Here is a 25,992-nt window from a genome sequence, read left to right as displayed (position 1 = left end):
AGGTACGGTCTTCAGAAGCAATGGATATCACACTTTTGATAACAAAATAATAATAATTACGTTAAAATCACCTGCAGTTACTTATAATGGGGTATTATTTACGTTTAGTAACCACTATTATAAGGTTGAGTCAGTCAAGGTAGTTTTTAATTATTTAAGAACTTTTAATGTCTCAAGCGTTAAAGGAAACCTCCGTTCCTTGTTTGTGAAAATGTTTCGAGTCAATATATTCTACATTTATTTAAGGGCTTTCTGGATTTTACAATCACTGTGCCGTTTTTTACAGTAAAACGCTTACGGCTTACGCACACATATAGCCGGACAATTTAAATATATGTATATGTGCTGGCATAGATATATATTTCCTTTATCTTGGGTAAACTTTTAAACTTTTTTAAAACGCCGCGCCAAAGCCGAAATGAAAGAATGCCAGACACACTTCACAAGCTTTTGTTTTTAGAACCAGGGGCGGCGGGAAAATGGCTGCGGAAAAGGGTGGCCCGATAAAGGGGCGGCGCAGCAGACCATTTTTCCCGTTGAAAGCCATTTTGCACGCCGGCAAGCATTATTTGGTAAAGAATATGCCCAGAGCAATGCACATAGATCCAGCTAAAAAGCGGCAGATTCTGGAGGGGGATATTGTTAGCGAGGGGGGTCGGGATGGGAAGGGGAAGGGAGGGGAGGTGGAATGGGAAGTGCTGCTGTGGCTGTGTGCGAAAAAGTATGTGCAAACTTTCGTAATTTATGTCATACGAAGTGTTAACCGCATGATGGCTGCACGCCGGATTGGATTTACATTGCCAAAGCTCGAGCAGTCGAAACTTCACCGGCTACGGCGACGACAACTCCGACTCGGGCTCCGACTCCGGAATACAGACCATGGTCTACGGCCACAGCCATGTCCTGCTCCGGAAGTAGAACTTTCTTTTCGCACCCTAAGTGGGTATGATAGACTGCAAAGTCGGACGGTACTTTATACATAATTAATGAGTCCATATCATTTTCTTAGCCTAAGTAAATATTCTCGTTTGATTAAAGTAAATGTATGTATATAAGCCTTTCTTATATTATTCTTATTCTTATTCTTATTTTAATTATAAATCATTTATTGAAAAAATCAAAAAAAATCCAAACCTTTTATGTGATTAACGATTATGGAGAAATTGTATATAGTTCATCTAGGAAAAACTTACAAAAATAAATACAGATCAATTTAAATTAAATTATACTAGTGGCTTCGTGAGGTTATTATGTAAGTGTTTAAATTATACTTTTGACCAATCCAGCATAACAATGTTACATGCTGAAGCTTAACTAGTAGTCATTTGGGTAATTAAGTATATTATTATGCGATTTTTATAGGGAATTTTTAATATTCGTTTCCAATCCCCGCATGCTTCGCTTCATACTGCAAGTTACAACTTTTCATTGGCGATAACTTGAGTTGCAGGGAAGCTCCTGCGGCTTGGCTTTGTGTGGCCGCCTAATTGTTTTCAATTTAATGACCAGGCAGGAGATCAAATTGAATTTGTGTCCCGAGAACTGGTCACGTTTTAAAGAGCCTACCACGCCCCACTTGACCCTCCTCATGATTCGGCGCCTAATGAAAGCTGGTTAAGTAAATAAATAAATGTCCATTTAGTTGCGCCCTTTTTGTGTATTTTATTTAACTTTTTGGCGGAATTCCCTTTCTACCGGCCGCAGCCTGTTCTTAACCTTTTTTGTGTATTTTTTTTGTTTTTGCGGTCCTCGGGCAAAGGAACTTCTTTATTTTAGACCCATGGGCGGTCCGTTTACGAATTTGTATCTCATTTCCCATCGAGTGTCTGTGATTAATTGCCCTTCAATTTTCCGAAAATTATTTAAGAAAAAAAGACAGATACCACACAACAAAACCGGATGAAAGGCAGAAAGGAAGCCGACCCCAATGTGCCGGTATCTGTTCTGTATCTGTATCCAATAACATTTGAATGGGCAAAGTTTTTTGAACGAGCATGAAGTTGGCAATTTGTAATTTTCCTGCTTCTCCGTTTGGCGGGTGGCTGGCGGTGTAATAAAAAAGGGACTTTATGCCAAATTTAATTAGGCGCAAAGCGAGCAGACCAAAAAGACAGAGTGAAAAACGAGCGGATGACTTCGATTTGAAATGTTGCCAAAAGAGCGCAAATTATTTTCGGGGCTCGTCTTTGAAAAGGGTTGACTTTCGACTCGCCGCTCATTCATTTTTATTTTATTTCCCCTTTTTTTCGCTGGCCGGCAATTTAAAAATGTTTAAATAGCACATGAATCAAAGTCTGTGAGCTAATATCCAGCCGTCCATGCCAGTTCGTTCGGTAGCCTTTTATTATTCTCTCAATTTTTCATGACAGCTCCGGCAAATTGCTCATACGTCATGTGGGCGGCATGAATAAGGTAACGCGGTGCCTGCAATTTGCCGTTAATAAGTTGAACAATTCCGAGTGCGATTTCTGGCTTGATTTCTGGTCAGCCAGAGAGTGTGTTCGTGTGTGTGTATGAGAATGTGTGTGTGTGTCTGCGAAAGAACAACAGCATTAAATTGCCAGCAATTACGTTTTTATTGTGCTAAAATGCACCTGTGCATATTCCTGATGGCGCAATTTCGAACAAAAACAAACGACATCGGAAAGAACAACATTGCATGGTCGACGGCGGACCAAGGTGGTGCTGTGGGAGGTGGGTGGTGGTCAGTAGTGGGTGGATCACCCGATCGGTGGCTGTGGGTGGCTGCAAGAAAACCAACAACTGTGGTAACAGTAGAATAACAGTAGCTTGCCCCCTCCCAAAGCGAAGGTTTTAGAAACGCGTGCCGGGCATAGAGCAAAACAGTGGAGATCACAATAATAGCAGTGCAATTGTTAGTGTATCAGTTGACACAAGTAAAGAATATAAAGTTATTACATCATACTTTACATTGTTACAGAGTTTCTTAAGCAAACAATTATTTCCAGGCTCTTTTGAAGCTTATTTAAAATGAGCTTTTTATTCACTTCAGTATTGAATATTCGTTTTAATTATAAAAATATGCAGAGTGTCAAAATGAATGCAATGATGTTGGAATTATAATCTACTTTTAGTAAAACAAATCTAAATCAGTACATCAAAAGCTAATCAAGCTACAAAAGCACCAAGTCAAATTATATCAATGAGGTGTGTTTAGTTTACCAGCACCCATCTGTTTACTAGCTTTTTGCCTACTACTGTATGTCTGCATGTGGCCAATATTAGCACAGGTAAATGTCCAAAATTAACATTGAACTTTGGCAGTGCGGATGGAGCGGAGTAGCGAAGCGAGCCAAACCGAACCGAGCAGACGACTGACTCTCGAACAATATTATTGCAATTTTCCGGGCCCTGCATTGGGCTTAGTGTTAAGCTTAATGCCCGGGCCAGACATCCGACTCCCGATAACAGGATGTCCATACAACTACGGCTACAACTGCAACTGCCACTGCAGCTGCAACTGATTTTGCATCTGCTCCGGCAAATGACGATGTCCGTGTCGCATATTGTGATAGGCCGGTGCCCGCATCAAGTTCAGGAAGTTTATCCAGAGTAAGGGCATGGGGCATGGGGTATGTGGCACGGGACATGGGGCGTGGGGCGTGGGGCGTGGGGCATGGAGCATTGGGCTGAAGCGCCGTCTGCTCCTGGCATGCATCACTGGCTGTGCAAACACTGGCCCCACCGGTGGAATGGTGGGTGCGGTGGTGCGTGCACGTGGAGAATGGCAATTGTTGGGCTTAGACCAAATCATACGGCACAGTGGGATGATTTAAATAATAAAGGGTCAAAAATAAGACTTATTTTGATTGCTTTCTAAAGAATAAAAAATGAATGTCAAACATGTTGAAAGATATGAAAATTGGTTTTACAAAGCTTATAATATTACTGTTCTTTTCTATAATACTAGGTAAATATTATTTATATATATATAAATCAAACAGTGTAGAAAATGATATTAAATAACATAAGATTAATTTCTAAAATAAATACATTTGTTCCACTGTGCAAATATCTTGTTTGTCTATCATAGATTGACTTGCTGCTGTTTGGCCACGGCAACAGTTGCCGCTCGCAGTGAAAATTCAAAGGAAGACCAACTGACGCATCGGCTGGACGGAAAGGACTCTCTACCAGCGTCAGCGGCAGCGGCAGGACGAAAAGGAGCAAAAGGAGCAGGATGAGCGACAATAGCCCAGCGCTGTTTGAACTTCATTAAGCAGCTGTAGTGGTAGCGCCACTGAAACTGGCAGATGGCGATTTAGAGGTACGGGTGAATTCGGTTGAATGGGCGAATAGGTCGGATCATGACTTTGATTTGCGGTGACTACTCAAAAGCAGCCGCAAACGGCGCAATATTATAACATTGTTGTAGGCGACCGAGATGCCTGAAAAGGACCCCATCTCCGATTTGAATTGGCACACAACTGTTGCAGGCATAACCGCAGAATTAGCAACATTTGCGGTGCGTGGTGTGTGCGTTAAGTTGGCAAATAATGCTTAAAGTTAACGTCAGAGCCTTTTGCGGTTTGTCACTTGGTCAGGGATCGCAACCGCCCGAAATATCCCAAAACCCACACCAGGACACCTGAGTGCGTGTGCGTGTGCGGTATGCTGGTCATTTATGCGACCATTCACTCCACTCTAAGGCTCATTTGCGAATCAATGCGTCTCGCTCAGTTTGGGGCTCAATCTTCCGACTCTGGAGTTGTCACCGCTATGCCATAGTGCCATAGTGCCAGCTCATAATTTAATATTGATTGGGTTAACAGCTCAGCATTCGTTTGGGAAGGGGACTCCCAAACGGTATCCCCACTCGACGGTTACCAGGCCATTTGGTTATGTATGCAACTTATTACGTGGTCCAAAGGATTCCAGCTTCATCTCATCTGCTTCCTAGCATCTAGTTCACGTGCGGAAAATGTAGTGCCAGCATAATCGGCATAATAAGCTCAGCCAAATGGGACACTTGTTGGCCAGAGCAGTTTGTATGCGAATATTATTTATACTTATACCACAGGTCAGACTTAAAGCGTTTGGATTTATTTGGAACATTTCTAGTTTATATTCGTAATGGAGAGACTAGTTAGCTCAGTTTGTTTGGGCACTGCCAAAAACAAGACAAATAATAGTTATGTATACGCATGGCTAAATTAATTTAAATCCTATGCGTTTCTATATGGAAAAGACTTGTATAATGGATGCTTCTATAATGTAAAGTGGAAATAAAATTCAATTTTTGCTTTCATTCGTATTCATACCGCTTTCACTTCAAAAGAATTCTGCGCAAAAACATCAATGGCGTTTTTATTCCAGAGCTCGTCATCGAAAAAATTTTGCGTCTCTTTGACTTGCATACATTTTATTGCGTCATGATCTACACAGTGTTTTTTGCCATTCGGACATCAGGTGGTGCCATGGTGACATTTACTCTATATGTGACATAAATTAAGAGCGGTCATCCTTTAAATGGAAGGTCCTGCTGGTAATCAGGCATTGTTCTGCTAACAATGACTCAATTCGGGTACTGGTACCTGGCTACCGGTTAACGGCAATAACGTGCAGCTTTAATTAACTCGAAAATAAAACGAAATTAGATAGGGAGTGGGCTCGAGGGGGGTCATTGTGAGGCAGGGCGGGGCTTTAACCTTACTTTTTATATTTATTAACCCTCTGGTTGCCTTGGCCGCCACAATAACTGTAATTTCGCTTTATGACTGCAAATCACAACCGAAACATAAAGGCAGTGGCATCAGGACAACAACGCACTCAGACCTGTGAGTTGTGTGTTTGTGCACTCAGAAAAAATCGAATTCATATTATTAGCTTCAAAGCATAACATACTTGTCATATTGTCTCCAACTGATGATGGCATAGCAAAACATAATTTTAATTAATTAGGAATTGGAAAGATAGCTCTTCTTTATCAAAATGTTGCATAAAGGGTACGCCAGATCAGTATTTTCTTTTCAGTGTGTGCACTCAATGTTAGCAACTGGACAACGCTGCGTATACGCAACCTTTTCTTATGGACAATTGATGTCTGCACTGCTCCAGTTCTCTCCGTTTTTCTGGAAAGCCATGGACCAAACAGACCTTTGTTTGCCCGCTGGTATTCAGTCCTCAGTCGTCGGTCCTCGTTGGTCGTTTGTAATGTTGTTGTTAAGTCCGGAACATGACATTAGCCATTAACTCGCTGCATGCTTGCCTTCGGTTTACATTCGCAAATAAAACACAGGCACAGGAAAAATACGACGGACTGCCCTCCAAAGACAAGGGCAAACAGAGGGAATCACAGTTGAAATGAAAATGTATAAAAAAGGACATTTGAATTGGACTTATGGGACCACAACAAGCGACGCAGCATCCACACAGAAACATTTTATTCTTATTACCCCCAATGCTGCAGGGAAGGGTGAGAGATTGTGCAGATACATCGGGATCTGGAGGATATGGCAGGGTATTCCACTGTTCAGTAGCTCAGCGGGAAGGACCTTCCTCGGGCAATGAGTTGTCATTGTCATGAGCCGATCCGTAGAGCAATGCAGCTAGATAGCCAAAGAATGTTATTTTACAGATTTATTATCTTGACGGAGCTTGGACTTTTCCATATTATACTGATAAATAATGATAATGAGTTGCCAGTTATTTAAAACGTAATTTATAATTATAAAAGTAACTTTATATTAATAACTATACCGATTTTCAGGAAAATCGCAAGTCAGCGATCACAATTTAATTCGAAATCACAGTTGATTCACTTACTCAACCCTGGGATTGGTTAACATGTGACCCAAAAACAAAAGACGTGTGTGTCTAAAAATAATAACGACTTGCCAAATAAAAACAGTGATGGTAGCCCCAAAGTACTTGGGTTGGGTTCGGTTGGATTGGGTTGAAGTTGAGATTAGAGTTCGGGTGGAGGGATGGAGCACTCGCTCGGACATTCACTCACATCCTACATATAACGTTGAGGTAGTTAAGAACAGCAAGACCAAGTCATCGAGTCGCCGACTCCGGAGTTGATTTCTTTTGCGTTTCAGCCTCGCCTCAATCTCCAACTTGCTCAATACACTCGACGAATTTGATCGTTAGTACTAAAAAAAATGCACGATTTGGAAATGCAAAAATTGGATGAAAATTATTTCATAATATTTTTTCTTTTTCTAGACCATTTAGACACAGATCTCAGCATGTGTTTTGGACCCACCATTACAAATGTGGTGTATGTAATTTTCTTTCAGTATGAGCCTGGTCCTGTTTTCTGGTCCAGATTGTGGTCCTTGTTGGAGTCCTGTTCCTTCTCCTGGGCTGGCTGCTTGTTTTATAACCTTTTCACTTTATTTCCCTGGGGGCAGATAAAAAATGAAGAAATCCTTATCACAGCGTGTCAAGGATTTGCTTTTGTCCATTCCGCAGGACAAGCGCCTCCATAATACGCTTATTTGTAACGCACTGTGGGCGTGGCCAAATGGGCGGCGTTGACGAATAAGGGGGTGGTGGTTGAGTAACAAGGGAGTGGGGGGAAGTGCGCAATAATGCGACTAGCTAACAAACAAAAGGAGCAGAGGCAACAAATAAAAAGTTAACGACGAGTTTGTTATGTTTATGTGGCCAACAAACAAATGGACCACATGTAACCACAGGCGAGAATGAGAAAGGTATGTGGTCAGCCAAACGAGAGGGCAATATACTGAGGGGCAGAGTGGAGCCGTCGAGTAGATTGAGTGTAAGGCCAAAGGACCAAAAGACCCTGACACACTAAACAATCAACGCAAATTTCACGACAAAACGTAAAAATGCGTAAATAAATTTTATGCACCCAAACTCCCCAAAAATATCTTTTGATTCCTTCTCCTCTTTTCTCAAAGCCTTTGGCCCACCTTCTCTTGAATAAGTAATGCAAAGCAACTTAATCACATCAGCGTTATTGCTAAAGCACTTTTGCATATGAAAATTAATGGAGCACATAAAACGACGAAAGGCATTTAAATTCATTTACCAATTATTCAATTGAACTTTGGTGCAAAAAGAATGAAATAAGGTACAGAATGCATTTTCAACAAATTAAAGATTATCGTAGACCTTAAAATACGATTTATATTTGGCCTAGCGCTTTATAAGCATCTCCAGTCTCTATTTGTAGATATGGGCAATGCTCGGCCTAAGAAGGACCTAATTAAGTCAATTAGCATAGGTTGTAATGGAACACAAGCTTGAGCATATTGGTTACCATAATCGGAGCTGGTCACATCGACGTGACTCTGCCAACTTAAATGCCACCGAGTTGGCCAGAATGGCCAGAATGGAGGGACTGAAGTCCGTCCAAAGGGATATTCCTGGTGAAACTGGGCTGTCAAAACTATACCACAGACTATCCCAAGTTATGCATGCATGTGTGACAGATGGACTGACAGACAGACACATGGAATACGGGAAGCTGGTCTGTGGCAAAAGGACATCGGATGGGTGGGGAATGTGGAGACGGGCAGCGGCAGCGGCAGGGGCAGTGGCAGTGGCAGGGGCACAATGGCGCTGCCAGCTGATAAAGATGTCCTTCCTGTTGTGCCTGCCGCTGTCGCCCTTAACTATGCAGAGCGTGCTGTCCCTACGGCGACTTTCGCTTAGGCGGCGCAAACTTTCACCACTCTCTCACACACACACTCGTGCACGCACTCACATCCTCACACTGTCACACATTCGTTAGGCTCTGGGCGGTACATCCAGATCACGTAGGCATCATTACGCCATCGGGTCTGCAACGCGCACAGTGTCCAGGATTTGGGCTTAACACATATGCAGTAGCCTAGGCTCTTAGGATTATTTGGACTGTGATATTGAAAATCCAGCCAATTTATTTGGAACGCAAAAAAAATTCGTTATATTTTTTGACTTAATAATATAATAATTTTTGGTTTACTTTTATTGTAAAGATGGTGTATTTTATAATAAATTACTTTTTTTCCACACCACACTTGCAATATCTTTACAAACTACACTGAACCTGCCAAATCCCAACTTATTTCAGTGTATTTTTTTCCCACTGGCTCCTAGTGTGTGTGCGTGGTGTGAATTTGGCTGGCGAGCCCCAAAAATGTTGCAAATAAAAACACGCCCACACACTCTCCGCAGTGCTGGGCTCCTTTGATGGCGCTGATGACTTCATTAGAGCCGCTCTATCAGTGCAAATGGGCCGGCGTCATCAGCATAGGATATGCGCTGGAGCAGGATGGGATTGGGAGTGGTTCACAAGTCCAGGAGCGGAGCAGAACGTGCGCACCCGACAAAGTAGCGAGTTAGGAGCCAGAAAGCAGACCGCAAAAGTCGTCGACCAGTGGTCAGTTCATGGGCAGTTGAGTGCATTACGCCTGGCGGCGAGTTCATTAGCAATGGGCCGTGGGTCATTAGGCCACTGTCACTGCAATGAACTTCGGGCCAGGTCTTTAATGGGAAACACAAAGCCCAAAGGGAAGGGAAGCGCCTTCAGGCAAATTCATTCGGGCCAGCTGCAGTCGGGAAAAATAGATTGGCACGCTTCATTGCAGGCGCATCGAAGAGTGGTACAGTAGTCAGTGCTCCAGACAAACACATGTGCACGTACGGCTAATACGTCAAACATGCTTACGCCAATAAGTCGTCATCCCTGCTACGCTTATTGCCAACTTGCCCAAATCTTATTGCCTGTCTTCTGTGCAACCAAAGCCAAACAAAATTCAGACGGGCGATGGAGGCTGCTCTGAATGCACTGAGAAAAACCGCTGAAGTATTACCGTAAGCTTGTATTTAGCAAGCTGCATGCGTAAAATTTAAAAAACTTGCATTCATATTCAAATAATGCCACAAGTGTACCAATTTAGCCTTACCACCTTCTCTGAAAACAGATTAAAATTTAATTGTCTTTTATTTTTCAAGGTGTTCCGGTATGCGGCTGGCTCTCTGCAAAGCTGATACGCCGGATTGGACCAGCACTTTTCGATAACTTCTTTATGCAACTTTTTATCTATTTGCAACTACATAGAGCTCTGCTCTTTCAGGCTCCCCACGACCTGCACTTTTTTCGCTGAGGAATCAAACGCATTACGTACAAAGCGCCGGCAAGCTGGATTTCAATGATTTTATTTTTGCGCATTTTCCAGTTTCTTTTTTGGGGTAATGAAGGATATTGAAAGAGCTCTCGCCAGGACTCGGCAGGGGTCGAGATGTGGATTTGCGATACGGCGAGCGGAGCAGAAAGAAAAACTGTTACCTGTGGTCGAAGCTATTACTACGAAGAGTCCTTTACAGAACTTTGCACATTTGAGTTTGTTTGACTGGCTGGAATGGGTTGCAGGCAGGAGGAGAAAAGTTCTGATGCTGATGGATTCTACAATTATGTTGAGTGGCTACCAACGAGCTCGGAACTCACAACTGAGAACGAGGACAATAATTAGAGCTGGCAACTTTAAGCAGTTGCCTTCGGTGGCTCCATTCTCGTTTCTTGTTTTTTTTTGGCTTTCTAGCCACATTTTTAAGGACACAAAAATACATTGTCAGAAAAGTAATTTACCGATCAAGTTAAGGAAAAAATGTTTTGGGAATCCTAAAGTTTATACATTTTAATTAACCTAGCAAAATAGCGAGTCTTTTCGTATGTATATTCACACAGTGAATCTTATTCGCTGTCTTCAATCCGCTCTCGTGGATGGTTATTCAATTTGCAAATGTTTTCGGGGCCACAAAGCTGATGGAATACTGCAGCGATTATGCTGGTGCACCGAGCATATAAGGCCGTATGTACTGCATATATATGGATACATATATTTGCGGACTTAGACTGAAGAATTCCGAAATTTCCTTTCCTTTTACTCGTCCGCCAGCAAATTGAAGCGCGTAATTAAAAATTAATACCAAAGCAGACGTTTACCACATCTGCGGTCTGTTTTTCTATTTTTCAGCCACTCTGTCTGCTGTTTTTCTCCGCACTTTTATTTGGGGTTTCACTTTGTTTGTGGAATTAGAGAGGGTTTCAAGTGGGTGAAGAATGCCCCACAAGCTGAGAGTTCTGGCTTATAATTGAACTTCAAATAATTTGCTAATTGTATTCGCATTCATTTAAGTTATTATGAGCGCGGAAAGGCATCATTAAATTTTTATTTGACTGTGGCAGTCGTACCAAAGTATAACTAAAAACATTAAATAGATTTAATATCTATAGCAAATACAAAACTCTAAACAAATAATAGCTCACGATTAGCAGCCGAATATGACACCGATTTAATTATTTCAAATGCATTCAAATTTGTTGCGTTCTGTTTAATTTGAATTTGAAATGATTTAACCAGTCGCTTTCGTTCATTGGCATTCCTGTGCAGTTATGCATGGCATACAATTAAAATTAATTATTTGCCATTGTTGCGAGCAGCGTTGACTAATTGTTAACAATTTTCTCCCAGCTCAATTTTTGCAATCGCCACCCAAAATCCAATCTCCAAGCCCCCAAACCCCCCAAAAAAGTGCAGGTGTGAGATTTCACGTTGCCATGACAGAATGTCGACCGGATCGCGCTATTATGATACATTTAGTACATAAATGCAATGAAAACGGGTCCCTAATTAATTTACAATGCGCACACACCAAACTCATTACAATCTGGCCCGGGCGGAGATAAAGAGATTGGCGGAAGACATCGCCGGATGGAGGGGAATAATTTCGGATCCGAGTGGGTTGCTAATTAATTCAATGAACGCCAAACATTATTAATTATTCATAATCAAATATGCAATTGCCTCGCTTGTCGTCGCCGCCGGATGACAGGCCTCCCAAAACATCGCGTGAGTCCCATTTGAGACCGAGGTGTGAGTCCAAATCATGGGGGATGCATATCAATGGAGCGTCTGTGAATTTCCACACTCTAGATTTGAAAGGGAGGCCTAATCACCAGCTTACATGATTACCCATAAGGCATTAGGGCCTATTGTACTGTGGACTTAAGATTAGGCATGCAAAATGAATAGTGAATGATCGAAACCTGCTGCAATTTCCATTTAAGTTGTTCGCTTAATTTGTTTTGTGTTTGAATATACGATCCTTAACAACATTTTATTTATTACCCAAAGGATATTTCTTTCTAGTTTCTTGTTCAATATTATATAGACTTTAAGCAGTCGCATTCCACCCATTTTAATTTTTGTAATTTTTGTAAGACCGGCTATCCCTCAGAAGTAATTCAGTCACTGGGCCGAAACAGAACCAAGGCCCGGTCCAAAAACCCAAATGCCCAACCTCTGACCCACAGGACAGATGTTGGCAATGCCGCAAAATCTGCAACGTCCATCCGCTTTTGGGTGGGCTATAGGGTCAGCACTCGGAGTCCAGATGTGGGTGAGGTCATAGGGGTGGTATCGGTTGCCACCCCCTTGACGGCTTCAGCGGTGTTTGCAGCTTTCTGCGTTTGCAGCGGTGCAATTTATGCAAATTGCTTTCAATTTGCTTAGTCCATTGCTTTGTGCACCAATTTTCAGCCGACTCGTGCCGGTTGCAAGCTAAAAATGCTGCATCAATGGCGTGGAGGGGGTGCACATGCGGTGCTACATGCGGTTGTATCTGCCACATTTCGTTATCGCTTTCGGTTAAATTAGGCGTGCCAATCCATATTCCTGTGCCCCAAGTTCCCATCACCGTCGGCGCGTGTTTCTCATTTTGGTATTTTGATTACCAAAGGCGATATTTTCCACCATCTTTTTAGCATTAGCAATGATGAAAAAATTCTCAATCATAAATCTCAATTATGAGCAGGACATTTCGTAGACCAACGAATTTGCCTTTTGAAAATGTTATCTTTAGAAAGGGGGATTCTTTTCTTAAACACAATTTACACAAAGATGTTTTTTTCGAAGCCACTCTATTGTTTGACCAGCAAATCAAGGAGCGTAGGGAAATTTGATTTCTTCTGGCATTCTGCATTCCATTTTCGACAAGACATAACCATTTTCTCCTCTTTGCAAATCGGAACAGGAACGTGTCAACTGCATTAGAGAAACGCCTACAATGGACTTGCAGATCCCAAGAAAATTCACATTTGCAACAGCTCAAATTTCCGGCCCAGCAGGCCCGCCCTCCAAATTCGTTCGCTCCTATTCGTACGAGCTCGCAATTTTAACATACAACATTCGGATGCCCAGGCACCTGCCTTAATAAAGCCATCACCTGCAGACAGGCGATAGGACAACAAAGGATGCCACAGCAGGAACAGGAGCAAGGGCTTCTCGATGGCTCCAAAAGTTGCTGTTGTTACTGATGCAGTACCAACTTCACACCAGCACAGTGATTACAATGGCCAAAAAACTTCCAGTAAGTATGCATCAATTTGGCTCTGGTGTTAAATTTAAAACTAATTGAACAACATGTTTTCAGCTTGCGAACAAATTTACGTTTAGGTATAGAGATATAGAAATAGGTATAATCTATCAAAATGAAATGGTTATTCCTCTAAATAATAGTAATAATTTGTAAAATACTAAAAATTTTAGGAGTAAGTAATTATTTTAGGTAAATAATGAATAAGTTTAATTAATCGGCTTAGGAAAAGCTCCTTAATTACCATAAATATTTAAATTGTCAATTAATTGTATGCTGAGTTATAAAACGGTATAGAAATGTTAAGTTTCTTATTTAGTACCCTTACGTACCCTTGTCGATCAATGAATTAATAACAAGAAATACATAGTTTGGTTATTTTTAAACAGAGTTTTAAAGGTGTTATTATTTTTAAATGTATAATTACTGCAAGGGTATATTAGATTCGACTTGTCAAAGTCAGCTTTCTTTTTTGTTAATACCTATTTTACATTCCAAAGGAGTCCAGCACAATCGAGCTGCAATTAGAATTGCAAGTTTCAGCAGCCGTTCTTATTTTAGAAGCAGGCACCTTCAGTGTTGAAAGTCCTGTTGGATCTATTGTCCTCGAGATTTAATAAATTCGCACATCGCCAACAACTGGAACCCCTTTGTCCCAGCCAGTACTTTGACTACGATTAACAAGAACCACACAGATTGGATATGAGTCTAAACAAAAGAGAACGCTATAGTCGAGTTCCTCGACTATCAGATACCCGTTACCCAGCAAGCCCGATCGATCTCTGCGTTCATACGGACAGACATCAGGACTGACATGGCCAGATCGACTCGGCTAGTGATCCTGATCAAAAACATATATATACTAAAGGGTCGGCAACGCTTCTTCCCCCTCTTACGTAATTTTCAACAAATTTAGTGTATCCTTTTACATAAAACGGTATGGCAGACGATGTTACTGAGTGTTGAATTGTATTCACATTTTGTCTTCATTTGGGGTTGGAGCTGATCCAGTGGACCCTCCACCATTCAATTCCCGCTCTCGTTTGAAATTTATTGTTGCAGATGCCCGGACGGGGAACGTGTTCCCATGTGTGGCGCATATGTTTCGTCTTTTTTGCATGCAATATTCTATTGAAATATTTGCAAATTACTGGAGGATTTCACCATCGACCTGGCAACGACGTTGATGCCGGTCCCAGACAATGGACAATTTGCGGAACAGAATCAGGTATTTAAAATGTGCACTCCATGCGGCTCTAGTTGGGCAGATTTAAGCATATACGAGTATGTACATATATGGAGTGGACCAAGCCTGGAGGGCACTAGGAGGAGCTGTCTGTGGCCATAATTTATTACAAGGAACAAAGTTATTTTAGGCGTTGCACACGCTCATGTTCATCTATACAGTGCACTGGGTGAAAAATGTGTTCTTATCGATTTCAGGTTCAGACACATATTTATTGGTTCACAGATAATAAATATGTGTAAGTTATCACAAATGAGTTCTCCCTTCTATACAACTACATAATCAGATCAACATTTTTGAAGACTGATATTTTAAACTTTTAATAAACGAAAATCATATATATATGTTTTTCAGTAAGATAGACGCACAATACCACACAATACTAGAATTTGCTAAATAGGATTTTTCGAATCCAAAGTTTGGTAATCATATGTCGTACACTCTTACTTTCTCAGTGTACTGTGCGAGAACATATCCTTTGTTCTGCTGGCAGGACCGGAGAATTCATTAAATAAAATAAAGTTAGCTTGTAGTAATTGTCAACGACAGTTTGATGTTTTTGTGAAATATTACAAGTAAATTGTTTTGCCGGCAGCTCCTTCGACCCATGCAGATTTCTCGCATCCTATGAGGGAATGGGAAAATATATTCAGAGCCAGCCCTTTATTGACAGTGTTGCAATTGGCTAAATTCGATTACATCATGCATATAAAAATGCCTGCCAGCCGACGATGATGTATGACCCAACGGTTTTGGGCATGATTAATGATTTGCTCTGCAACTCTGATTGTTACCAAAGCAACGGAATAACGACCGGGACAAACGGAGTCCTTCATAAGTATGAGGCAAGGTCAAAAACCAGAGCAAACTCAATTAATATAAGCGACGGGTCAACAATCAACAAAACCGCGACATCCACTTCCACTTTTCATGCGACGCATTTCAATGGCCATAAAACGCAGCTTTAAAGCCGGCTTACGTCCTTGGTCATTCCGTTGTTTCAGCCCCGAGTGGTATGACAGGGGGCGTGGAAGTGGGCGTTGGCTGCAGAGGTCGCCATTTCACTAATTAAGTAAATATTTGACAAAAGCTCTTCGCGTGTCCGCCGTCCTTCGTTTCAAGTGGCAAGTTATCTGGAATTTTGCACGCCCGCTGCTTGGAGATGAAAACCGGTGGTCGCCTATGCCGTGGCTACCACAATAATAGACCCTAAGAATAATTCCTTGTCAACACACTCATAAATAATGGACTGAGTCGGCTGGACCGCCTCCCATTCCACGTTTACACCAGCTTCCCACCATCGGCATCGTCATCATCATCAGCACTGTCAGATTCAAGTGGCCAGGTACAGACAAAGGCAAAGTATTTATCATAAGCAGGGCTACAAATTCCGAAGTCCAGAAGAAGGACCTCTAAATACCTTAGGTCATGGCGTTTTTCAATTCATCTTTGTATTTGTTACAGAATATTTTCCACAATTTCCAAAAATTATAACCTCAAAAAGTCTTAGGATGATCCCTTCAAAAGAAATTAAAAATTGTTTTTATAAAAGACAGTTTTTATTTATCAAAAGGATAGATTTAATATCGAGAGCATGTACAATTTTCGGCACCGTTTTTACAGGCGACAAATTTATCAGTGGCATAAAATGAGTTCCCTGACCAAGTTTCCTCCACCCCTCTGATTTCACCTGACGACGATTTGTCATCTTTTAAATACAACAACAGAGCGGAGTGAAGTGAATGGCTTCAGGGCGAAGGACAAAGGACATGGCAATAATGCGTCGCAGCATAAATTTTATTTATTTTATAAGCGCATAAAGCTCTGGCCATGGTCGAGAAAAAGAGGTTGCTTTCCGACACTAGAAGAAAGCTGAATAAACTATCAAAAAAATGTTGTAAAATTACATTAATTATATGTGCCAAATATCTTTCATTTAACTACTGAATGTCTTAATGGGCCTTCTTATTTTCGTATGTGTGTAATGCTTTTTCTAAGCTTATACTTTATTCTCAGCATGAACCTTCACAGCAGTCCTAGCACAAAAGGACCGACTTTCTCTCAGTGCCGATCTAGAACCAGCAGAAGCGACAAGTAGTCCTTCCTTCCACGTTTTTACCCCCGTTGGCTGGCAACTTTGTTTGTCTAATACCTGAGATGCTTGGCCAACACTTTGTTGCCGTGTCGCGGTATTCAAAATAGGTTTTTAGTAGACTGTCCTGGAGCAGGAAAATGCCGGCGGCAGGGCCACGCCCATGGTTATGAGTGGGCAGTCCGCCCACGAGACCGGCCACGCCCCCGCCCCCGCAGGGAAACTCTGTGTGTGACTGTGCGTGATATGAGCGCGTCTCAGGATCTCGGAACCGCAGCCACTTCATGTCAGGCTTTGAGCGTAATTTTTCTTGGGCAAAATAACTTGAGCAGCATCGCTAAACGAGCTTTTTACGCTGCCCTTGTTATAAAATAAGTGGAGAAGGGGATATAAGGTGTGGGGGGTGTCGCTGATGTCGTGGCAACGACGCGCTTGTAAAAGTTGAAAGATTTGCATAAGTAATTTGACAAAATGTAGTTGACAGTAAAAAGCAGCGAGCCATGCACACATGCACGCAGAATGCCACTGGCAAAATGATATGGCCAAGAAGTGAGGGATTTCCCGGGAGTAAAATGGGGTTTGGGGCCAGCTGATGACAGCCAGTGGTTGGCCAACAAGGAGGCGCCAATCCCCCCACATGATGGGGCAATCTTTCTTACTTATAAACCCACGAGAAGGCAGTCGCATTAGAGCAGCAACCGTTTCATTACCCCAAATGAGAAATGTGACGAGCGCACTGACAATGGAGATAATAACAAGTGGAAAATAGCTTCAAAATTTAAAGTAATTTCTGGAAAAAGGATAAGAATTGCGATGAAAATGGCACCATTTTAGAAATGTCTCACTCCTTCAATAGCTTTCTTGGCGAGTAAAGCTCATTTTGCTCTAGGACCTGTTGGAAACCACACAGAAAGCTTTGCGCTTACCACTGGACTATACATACAAAAAAAAAACCAACAAGTCTTCGATTCTTATTAGTTATTGTTATTTCTGCCAAACTATTTCAAAATATTTTGCTCATTCGCAATATGTATTGATAGTCACATGAAAATGTAACAAGCATAAAATCCCCTCATGTCATGACTCCGACGGACTGAACACTCTTTCCTAATGCTTGACTAATTTTAAAAATTTTGTTTTGCAGAAATGCAAATAAGATTTACACTTAATAAAAATGTAAGAGCGTTTAATTCCACAAAAGTACTGAAAACTTCCGAAGAGCATCCCCCACAGAAAAGCACAACTCATAAAGTGCACATCAATTTGGCATAACGGTGGCATGATATGCGCGCATAAATTTTATGCACTTCAGCGCCACAAAAAGCGGTAATGATAATGCCGTGTCGCGTCATAAAAATGTGATACCGAACACCCCCATTCTGCCAAGATAAAAGGTGAGCGCCTCAATAACAATCGGAAAGGGGAAACGGAAAAAATGTAGCTAAACAAAGTGCGACATGCCACAAAAGCTCGCGTAAAAATGTATCTATGCATCCGTTGACGATTGGCAGCAAAACAAGGCTGTTGCTAAGCTTTTTTTACAGTGCACTGAGAATATAACCATAAACTCGTATTATGAATTTATCTGCCAGCGTATTTCTTATTAAAATTTTAAGTACCAACAGAGGCTTGGAATACACAACCAAAGTAAAAACTGTAAAGACAACGTGGTATAAACTGGAGTTTGCCTTAAATTTAATTTAATTAATTATTTCACTGGTTTTATGCATTATTGGGCATCCATTTGTCCGTGTTGGTATCATAAATCAACCAGAAACCCCAACAGTTTGATTAGATAAAAATGAATAAGCGTCTCCTTTTTTTCTGTGCTTTTTGTCGGTTGGGTAAGGACGCCGCTTATGGCAATGGTATGTGGGTATGGCTGTGGGTGTGGGCTCGGAAACTATCCACAGTTGCAACGGGTGAGTGGTTGCCCCGGTGGTGGTGTTGGCTTTTCCTCATTCGTTGCGAACGCTCCGCACACGCGACACGTGCGTGGAAAACTCCGTATTGCTGCGACATTGTGTAGTGTGAAAAGTTGAAACTGTTAAAACTGTTGAAACTGGAATAAAATAATAATAGACACTGAGTGTCAGCAGCTGCCGGGAAAGGTAAAAAGTGTGGCAAAGAAATAATCGACATGTCTGTTAATTATGGTGAAAGTTTTCCCATGCACATGTCGCTCCTTTTGCTATGCTGGCTATTCTTTTTCCTCCACATATATCTTTTATATTTTTTTGGAGCGACAGCTGGCGTTGTCAGTAGCCGATACTTTGCTTGTTAGCGAACCAGGAGGCATGTCATCGCATCTCTATATTCTGGATATACGCAACAGTTTCAGAATCAGGCGTTTCGTGTCATAAAGACACGCACAAATCATTCTTAAACTCAGCCAGGTCCTGGCTCGTCCTGATGGCTTTTAACGTTGTCCTTGCTTCCTTTTGCTTAACTCGCAATTTATGGTTAATCGATGTTGTCTTTGAACGTGACCTATTTGCTTTATTTGGCGTAGGTTTACTGGCGTTGTCCTGCGAGTCTCCTGTATTCCATATCCTGTATCCAGTGTGTGTCGCCATTATCCCTGTCGCACTCAGCGTCCTGCTGACGTGTTAAATCGTCTTTTTGTTTACCCTTACCCTCAATAAAGCCATAATTTATTTTTCATGTTCTATCGCAGTTCGTTAGCATCTCTTCCTTTTGGCTTTCCATTTTTTCTCCTCGTTAGATGGCATTTCACTTTTTGCATACGTGGCGTATGCGCCATATTATATTAGAGAGGGAGAGCTCGGGCGAAATCGATACAACAGACGACCTTGACTTCCGGCAAGGATGCTGCAGTTTGCCTTCAAAGGTGCATTGTTGCCCGGCAACATTTGTTGCCAAGACCCGTGGAGCACCCTTTAAGAAAGCTTTACAGTTTTACAATCCTTAAAATCGATCTGCTATTCTAAGGTATAATCAACTATCATTGAGTTCATCGTAAATCGTTAACAAGGTTAATATCTACTTCCTGAAATATCAATCAAGACATTTTCAATTTTGTAAAATGTATATTTAATTCTGCTTTTGTTCAAATACGGAATAAAATGCGTCAACTTCTTTTCTAGTATAATTTTTGGTTACTTTTGCCCTTTGGTTCATTGCTACATATTAGTTGTCAGAGTTTTTTCCGGTGTCCTGTGACCGAATGGCGTGTGCCATCTAAGGACACTAAAGTGCCACCTGGGGCTGCTAATTAGGACCCTGTTCATTACTCACGCCGCATTTGTCGTGACTGTCTAACTGACTATCTAACGGGGTCATCGGGAATGGGACTCCCAGTGGCTGTATAATTATACTACATAAATATAAAAAAGTTCGAATAAAAGCTTTTCATGGTTATTTACTCAGACTGGCATGACAGCTATTCAAATCACATCAATCGATGTAATTTCCCGGCCTCGTCAGTCTTTTCCCCAGTAAGGGTTTCAAGGTTTCGCAGAAACTCCGTAATTTTGTTGCCTTCTGAATCACGAAATCAATTTTATTGATTTGGAAAACAAATATTTGGCTCTTCAGGGTCTGTTTACTTCTATTCTGGCATTGACTAAACTGATCAATGAGTCAACATTAAATGGGATTTCACTGCCTAAGGTCAGCGCTGTATCCGCAAATCCAAACTTATATATAGAGTAATAATTCTATCCTTTAATAAGCCAATCAAATCTACTTCAATTCCCGTGTATTTACAATTCAATATCCCTGTCTTCGTCGCGCATACATTAGTACGATATACATTTGTTTATGGAACTATTATTATTGCGAATTGACGCGTAAAATATTAAGGTGAGTGCACACACTTACCCTCGCCCACCAAATTGAGTGCTAATCAAACTAGTTGGACCTCCAGTCTGCACGGTTCATTGAGCCAAGTGCCACCTGGTGGGAGTCGAGACCCACCCTTTGCTGTTTATCCACACTGTAAATATTTTCTTTGTATTTAGAGTTTGCAACGGATCTTTGTTTTTTGTTTGCTTCCATTAAAAAGAAACTAAAATGCCTCAAATTTAAAATATTGGACATCATTAATTTCCATTCCATGAAACATTTAAAGTATTTTATGTTTATATGTGAGACTTAATCGACCGTTTTCAGACAATTGCTCATTTATTCCTTAGTGCATAAGTCTTTGACTGTGGCAACAGAAGTCGTAGCTTAAATTTGCCCAAAGTGATTTCTTCATTGGCCTCGAAACCGGTTTTAATTTTACAAAGTTTGTTTGACTTAGATTTATATTTAAGATACGGAATTGCTGGCAAGCCTTTCAATCCATTGAACCGTAAAGTGAGTGCGCCATAAGTGACTGACAAGTTATATTTGGACAAATTAATTTAAAATATGAATCATCTAGACAAATTACAAGCGGTTTTGGTTTCTTAGAGACAACGTACGACGACTTTACATGCCACCCTCTGGTGTAATTAGACGCCTTTGAGCTAAAGTAAATCAATTCAGTAATAGCCCTCGGTTATAGCTGTTGCTGGCAATCATGGGCTATCAAATTTTCCGGCCAGAAAAATATTTACTGAGCTGACAATTATTGTAGCGGCGTAAACACAGAAATTAAATATCAAACAAATTCCTGTAAATCGCCCGCGGGCAATTGACAGCTTTTAAGCTTACACACAACAAAGGAATCTTAAATGTTAATTAACTACACCCAAATATAAATGAACGAATGAAAAACGCTGTTCGTATAATATACAAATCTTAAGTAGTACTTAATCATTTGTTATTGCTTGGCTGTTTGCAAGCAAATATATTCTTATGCGTACTTGAGATTAGGATGAAGTAAATATAGATTCAATTTATTTCAATATATTTTGTCTCAGATTGTTTATTATTAGTAGGAATGAGAAATAAATTATAATTGCAAGAGGGAAGGCAGCATCAGCATGTGCCACACCAAAACATTTCTTCTTTGTAACTTATCTTACTGATTTACTTATCAGGTAGGAAAAGGAACGTCTTTGAGTTGACTTCAAAGAACTTCAAAGGGTATGCCACTACGACTATAGTTTGATTACAATATGTGTGTTTATTTTTCGCAGATGCATCGCGAAAACGCCTACAGCAAGGAGGCCGAGCTGAAGAATCTGGCCAAACGCGAGTTGGCCAACGGGTTGGACAAGGATCCAATTTACAAATTGCGCCTGCAGTGCTTCAGTCGCGGTGCCACCGGCATCTTGGGTTTGTCCAGGTAAGCTGGCTATAACGACTAACCCCTTGCCCCCGATTCCCACCACTTCACTGAACTAACTGGGCAAAGAATCAGGAGCTTAGGCTTAGGTGAGGCTGACTGTTTGCATAATGGTGCTCCAGTTGTGTGTGTTTCAGATACAGGAGGCTTCATACGGAGGATTCTGAAACACTCGCAACTGGATTTGTTTGCTATTTGTTTCATATCTGCATACATTTTTGGTAAACGAAGCGGTAATTCTCTTAGAATAGTTTGAAATTGGCCAAATACTTAATCAGCTTTGATAGTCGTCAGTATTTCAAAGTAAAGGGATTATTAATATTACAGAAATTTTCCTATTGCCGGCCGGCAAGGGATGTAATTTGTTGTTATTTTAAACAGGCTTTCATAAAAGCGTTCTTAACACCTTTGTTATTATAGTACATACACATTTTTTTAGAATTGGTTGGGCATTCAATTTAAAAAGCATAGATATACGCATTTTTTGACTTCCTAGTGCAAGGTTTATCCAGCTTTTTGGCAACATGCGAAATGCGAGATGTGAAGAGGTGCAAGATATGTGAGCTGAATTCCCCCATTATTCGCCTGAGATGCAGATGAGCCTCTTGTGTAGCGTTGCAACCCCGAGGGGCAGTATTAAAATGATGAAATCGTTGAGGGTCCCACAAGTGACGGAATAGAGAACATATAGCCAGAAAAGGGCAGGTGAAGATGGTCGGAGCTGGGCAGGGAATATGGCAAATGAAACTGAAACTTTGCCGGCTTTTTCTGTTACCGCTGCTGCTGATGATGATGTTAAGTTCGGGCTCAGCTAGGCGCATGTAAATACGAGCATGCCGAGAGTTCGAGTGCATGTTGAACTAACATTCTCGAAAGCGCTTTCAAGTGTGTGCAGGCCGGGCAGGAAAAAAGGGAAAAATAGAAAAACTATAACTATGAAGCTCGCTGGAAGACTGAGGAAGAGGGTGCCGAAGGGGGAGTGGCAAAAATCGCTGACTGAATGCAAACAAACATAATTGGATTTCTGTAGTTTCTGTCGAGCAAGGCCGCACTCTAAAAAAAAAAGAATCTGTAGTCCCACAATCAAATTTAATGAATTAAACTTATATTTAAATTTTTATTTTAAGGCTGAACTGGAAAGCCTAATAAATGCACTGTAGATCTTAAATAATATTTTGTTGCGTATGCAAAGTACTTTTTCTTTCAGTATAGCGACCTGCCACGCCCCTTTTCCACAATCCCCACAGTGTTTGACTCAGCCCACTGTTAGTTTTTATTTCAATTTGAGCTGGGAGCAGAGTAGAGCAGCGCAGAGCTAAACCGCGTCCACCTGTACCGCCCACCGCCCAAAACCTCCAGCCTCCACCTGTTTTTCCCGCTTTTCCCGGCTGTCTGCTAACAATTTCCCGCTTTGAATATATAGACATTTTGTACAAAATCCTCGCATCTGCAACATATGTACGGTATGTGCATTTGTTTGTTTGTTGGCTTGTCGGTCGGATGGTGGCTGTGCCTATTGGCCTCGTCCTCGTGAGCGCGCATTTTCATTTGTATTTATGCAATTTGTTTGTTTGCCAGCCGGAAAATTCAATGCATCGAATGCATAGCTGAATGAGCTGCCACTCCCACTTCCACTCCCACTTCCACGGCCGCCCACTTCTCTGAGTATCTATCAATGGCATATTCTTATCCGGCTGGCTTTGTCCCGTGGCAATAATAGGAATATATTTTCATTTTGCCATTCATATTGCGAATTATTTTTGTGCGGCTCTCGTTTCTGACTTCGTTTTGTATTTCCAGATCATTCCGGGTGATGGACGACGATGGCAGCAAATCTCTCAGTCCCGAGGAATTCAAAAAGGGAGTCACGGATATCGGTCTGGACCTGAGTGATTCCGAAATCGATGAAATGTTCTCCAGGTTGGTAATTGCCAATTTCAATGACAAATTGAACTGAGAGCTCTTAGCTGTTAGGCTTATGATCGAAAACCCATAAGTAGTTAAACGATAAAAGTTTTAATTAATTATTGGTTCATAAGAATTTAAGCCCCTCAGAAAAGGGTTTAGGTTGTAAGTCACTTCTAAGTCAATAGGGATTATCGTAAATACCATCTTTAATTTATATCACAGCTTCGACACAGATGGCAGTGGAAACATTAATATGACAGAATTCCTGGTAAAATTGCGTGTAAGTGAAATTGATGTTTAATGCAAAACAATGTTTTTATTAAAACGTCTTTGTTTTCAGCCTCCAATGAATAATTCGCGTATCAGTATCATCGAAAAGGCCTTCGACAAGATGGATGCCAATGGCGATGGCCAAATTACTGTTGTCGATTTGAAGAATGTATACTCGGTGCGCGATCATCCGAAATATTTGAGTGGCGAAATGACGGAAAACCAGATATTCACGCAGTTCCTGAAAAACTTCGAGGTGGGTGCTCCAAATCCGGATGGCATCGTGACCAGGGAGGAATTTATCAACTACTATGCCACGATCAGCGCCTCGATTGACAACGACGCTTATTTTGATCTTATGATGCGACAAGCCTACAAACTGTAGATTGTGTTCCTTTTACAGATTAAATGTTTAACGTCCAATTGCCGTCTCTTAAGCTTGATTTGTTGAATAATTGCGCACTTGTAATAACAACTAAAAGCCAAGCCAATGTTTCAATTAAATTTACTAGTAATGTTGACATCTAATTCTTGTTGTATTATTTTAAAATCAATAAAGGAAAGCGAAAACATATTCCTAAATATTCAGCAAAGGCACTTCGTATTAGTTGGTTTGGGCTTTAAACCGCTTTAACTAACCTAATCTTTGGCTTTATTCACCGATTTGCGAAACGCAAATCAGTCGAGCCGTAAACATTCCAATACCCAAACCCTCTTCGCCACTCAAGTTGCGTGTAGTTTGGCCAAATAATGCGCTATAATAATTTATTAAATTAAAGCCGCGTGCTAATTAGCATAAAACTAATTAGATTACTTGTACATGCGAAGCCGCAAAGCACGGCGTAACACTCCCTGAACGGGCACAGAGTGGGGTTTAGAATACGGTTTTGGTGCTCGGGCGGCATACGCGGCGTATGCGCAATCGTTAGCTGTGTGATTTTGTCGCTTTTAATAAAAGCCAGTTTGGCAAAAAGTCAGGCCAGCCAACTCAGACAGAACAAATAAGCCTGATTAGCTCGTGTTTGTATGGGTGGACGGCTGTTACTGGGTTTATGCGACTCTAATGTTGCACAAACTGACACAAATGCCTCATTCAAATATCATCCGAATCTAAATTGAAGTAATAGCATTGAATTTGGTATACAACATCTTTGTTATCAGATCAAATACAAGATTTAAAAAATAAATGTAAAATCAAGAATAAAAGAGATCATGACATTTCTTGGGACCATTTCACTATGCATTAGAAAACCCAACCCGGAGATGAACTCTTACCACCCCAAAAAACTTGTGCGACTTCTGAGCCCGCTCAAGTGCTTAATTAGAGGCTTATTAGAGCGCTGACGACGGCAATTGGCAAACTCTAATTACAGCCATTTCGCATCGATGATAAGAATACCACATCTGATTATAAGCCGGGTAAACAAGGCTTAATATCCAGTGATATTGATAACAGCTAGGCAAACGTATCGGCCTGATTATGCAGCCAAGTTTTTGTATGCCATGTAGACAATGTTAAAAGTTTGCCCAAGTAATTAAATCACTTCGATCTTTGCTAATTACAAGCCAAGAACATACATTTAGCAGTTTGGCAAGCGTGTGCGCGTGTCTCCTTGAAAGCCTATCTGTGTGAGTAAGTTAGTGTGTGTGTATCCGTGTGGCTGTCTATCGACGTGTGAGTGGGTATCTGTGTGTGCAGCTTGTTAGACAAAGCCCAGCATCACCGACATCCTCATCAGGCCAAAAGGGCCAACAGCGGCAACAACAACAATGTTGACAAGTTACCTGCCAAATTAATGCAAACATGAAACGTGCGGCAACGGGAATATTAATTAACTAACTACCTTGCTTCTAGATCTGGCGTCCTTTGGCCTCCGTGTG

At 41.2% G+C, this 25,992-nt stretch overlaps 1 protein-coding gene across 1 annotated transcript; it reads left to right on the top strand.

Moving 5' to 3' along the window:
- Positions 1 to 18,644: 18,644 nt before the first annotated feature.
- On the top strand, positions 18,645 to 24,704 carry LOC6536875 (calcyphosin-like protein). The gene is made up of 5 exons (XM_002097408.4): positions 18,645 to 18,805; positions 21,785 to 21,933; positions 23,734 to 23,853; positions 24,064 to 24,121; positions 24,182 to 24,704. Exons 2-5 carry the CDS (start codon positions 21,785 to 21,787, stop codon positions 24,494 to 24,496), a joined length of 642 nt encoding a protein of 213 aa, XP_002097444.1. The 5' UTR covers positions 18,645 to 18,805; the 3' UTR covers positions 24,497 to 24,704.
- Positions 24,705 to 25,992: the final 1,288 nt, after the last annotated feature.

Source organism: Drosophila yakuba, chromosome 3R, assembly GCF_016746365.2.
Source record: "Drosophila yakuba strain Tai18E2 chromosome 3R, Prin_Dyak_Tai18E2_2.1, whole genome shotgun sequence".
Classification (NCBI taxonomy): domain Eukaryota; kingdom Metazoa; phylum Arthropoda; class Insecta; order Diptera; family Drosophilidae; genus Drosophila; species Drosophila yakuba.
Note: the sequence above shows the minus strand (reverse complement) of the source record. Positions and strands in the feature narration are given on the sequence as shown.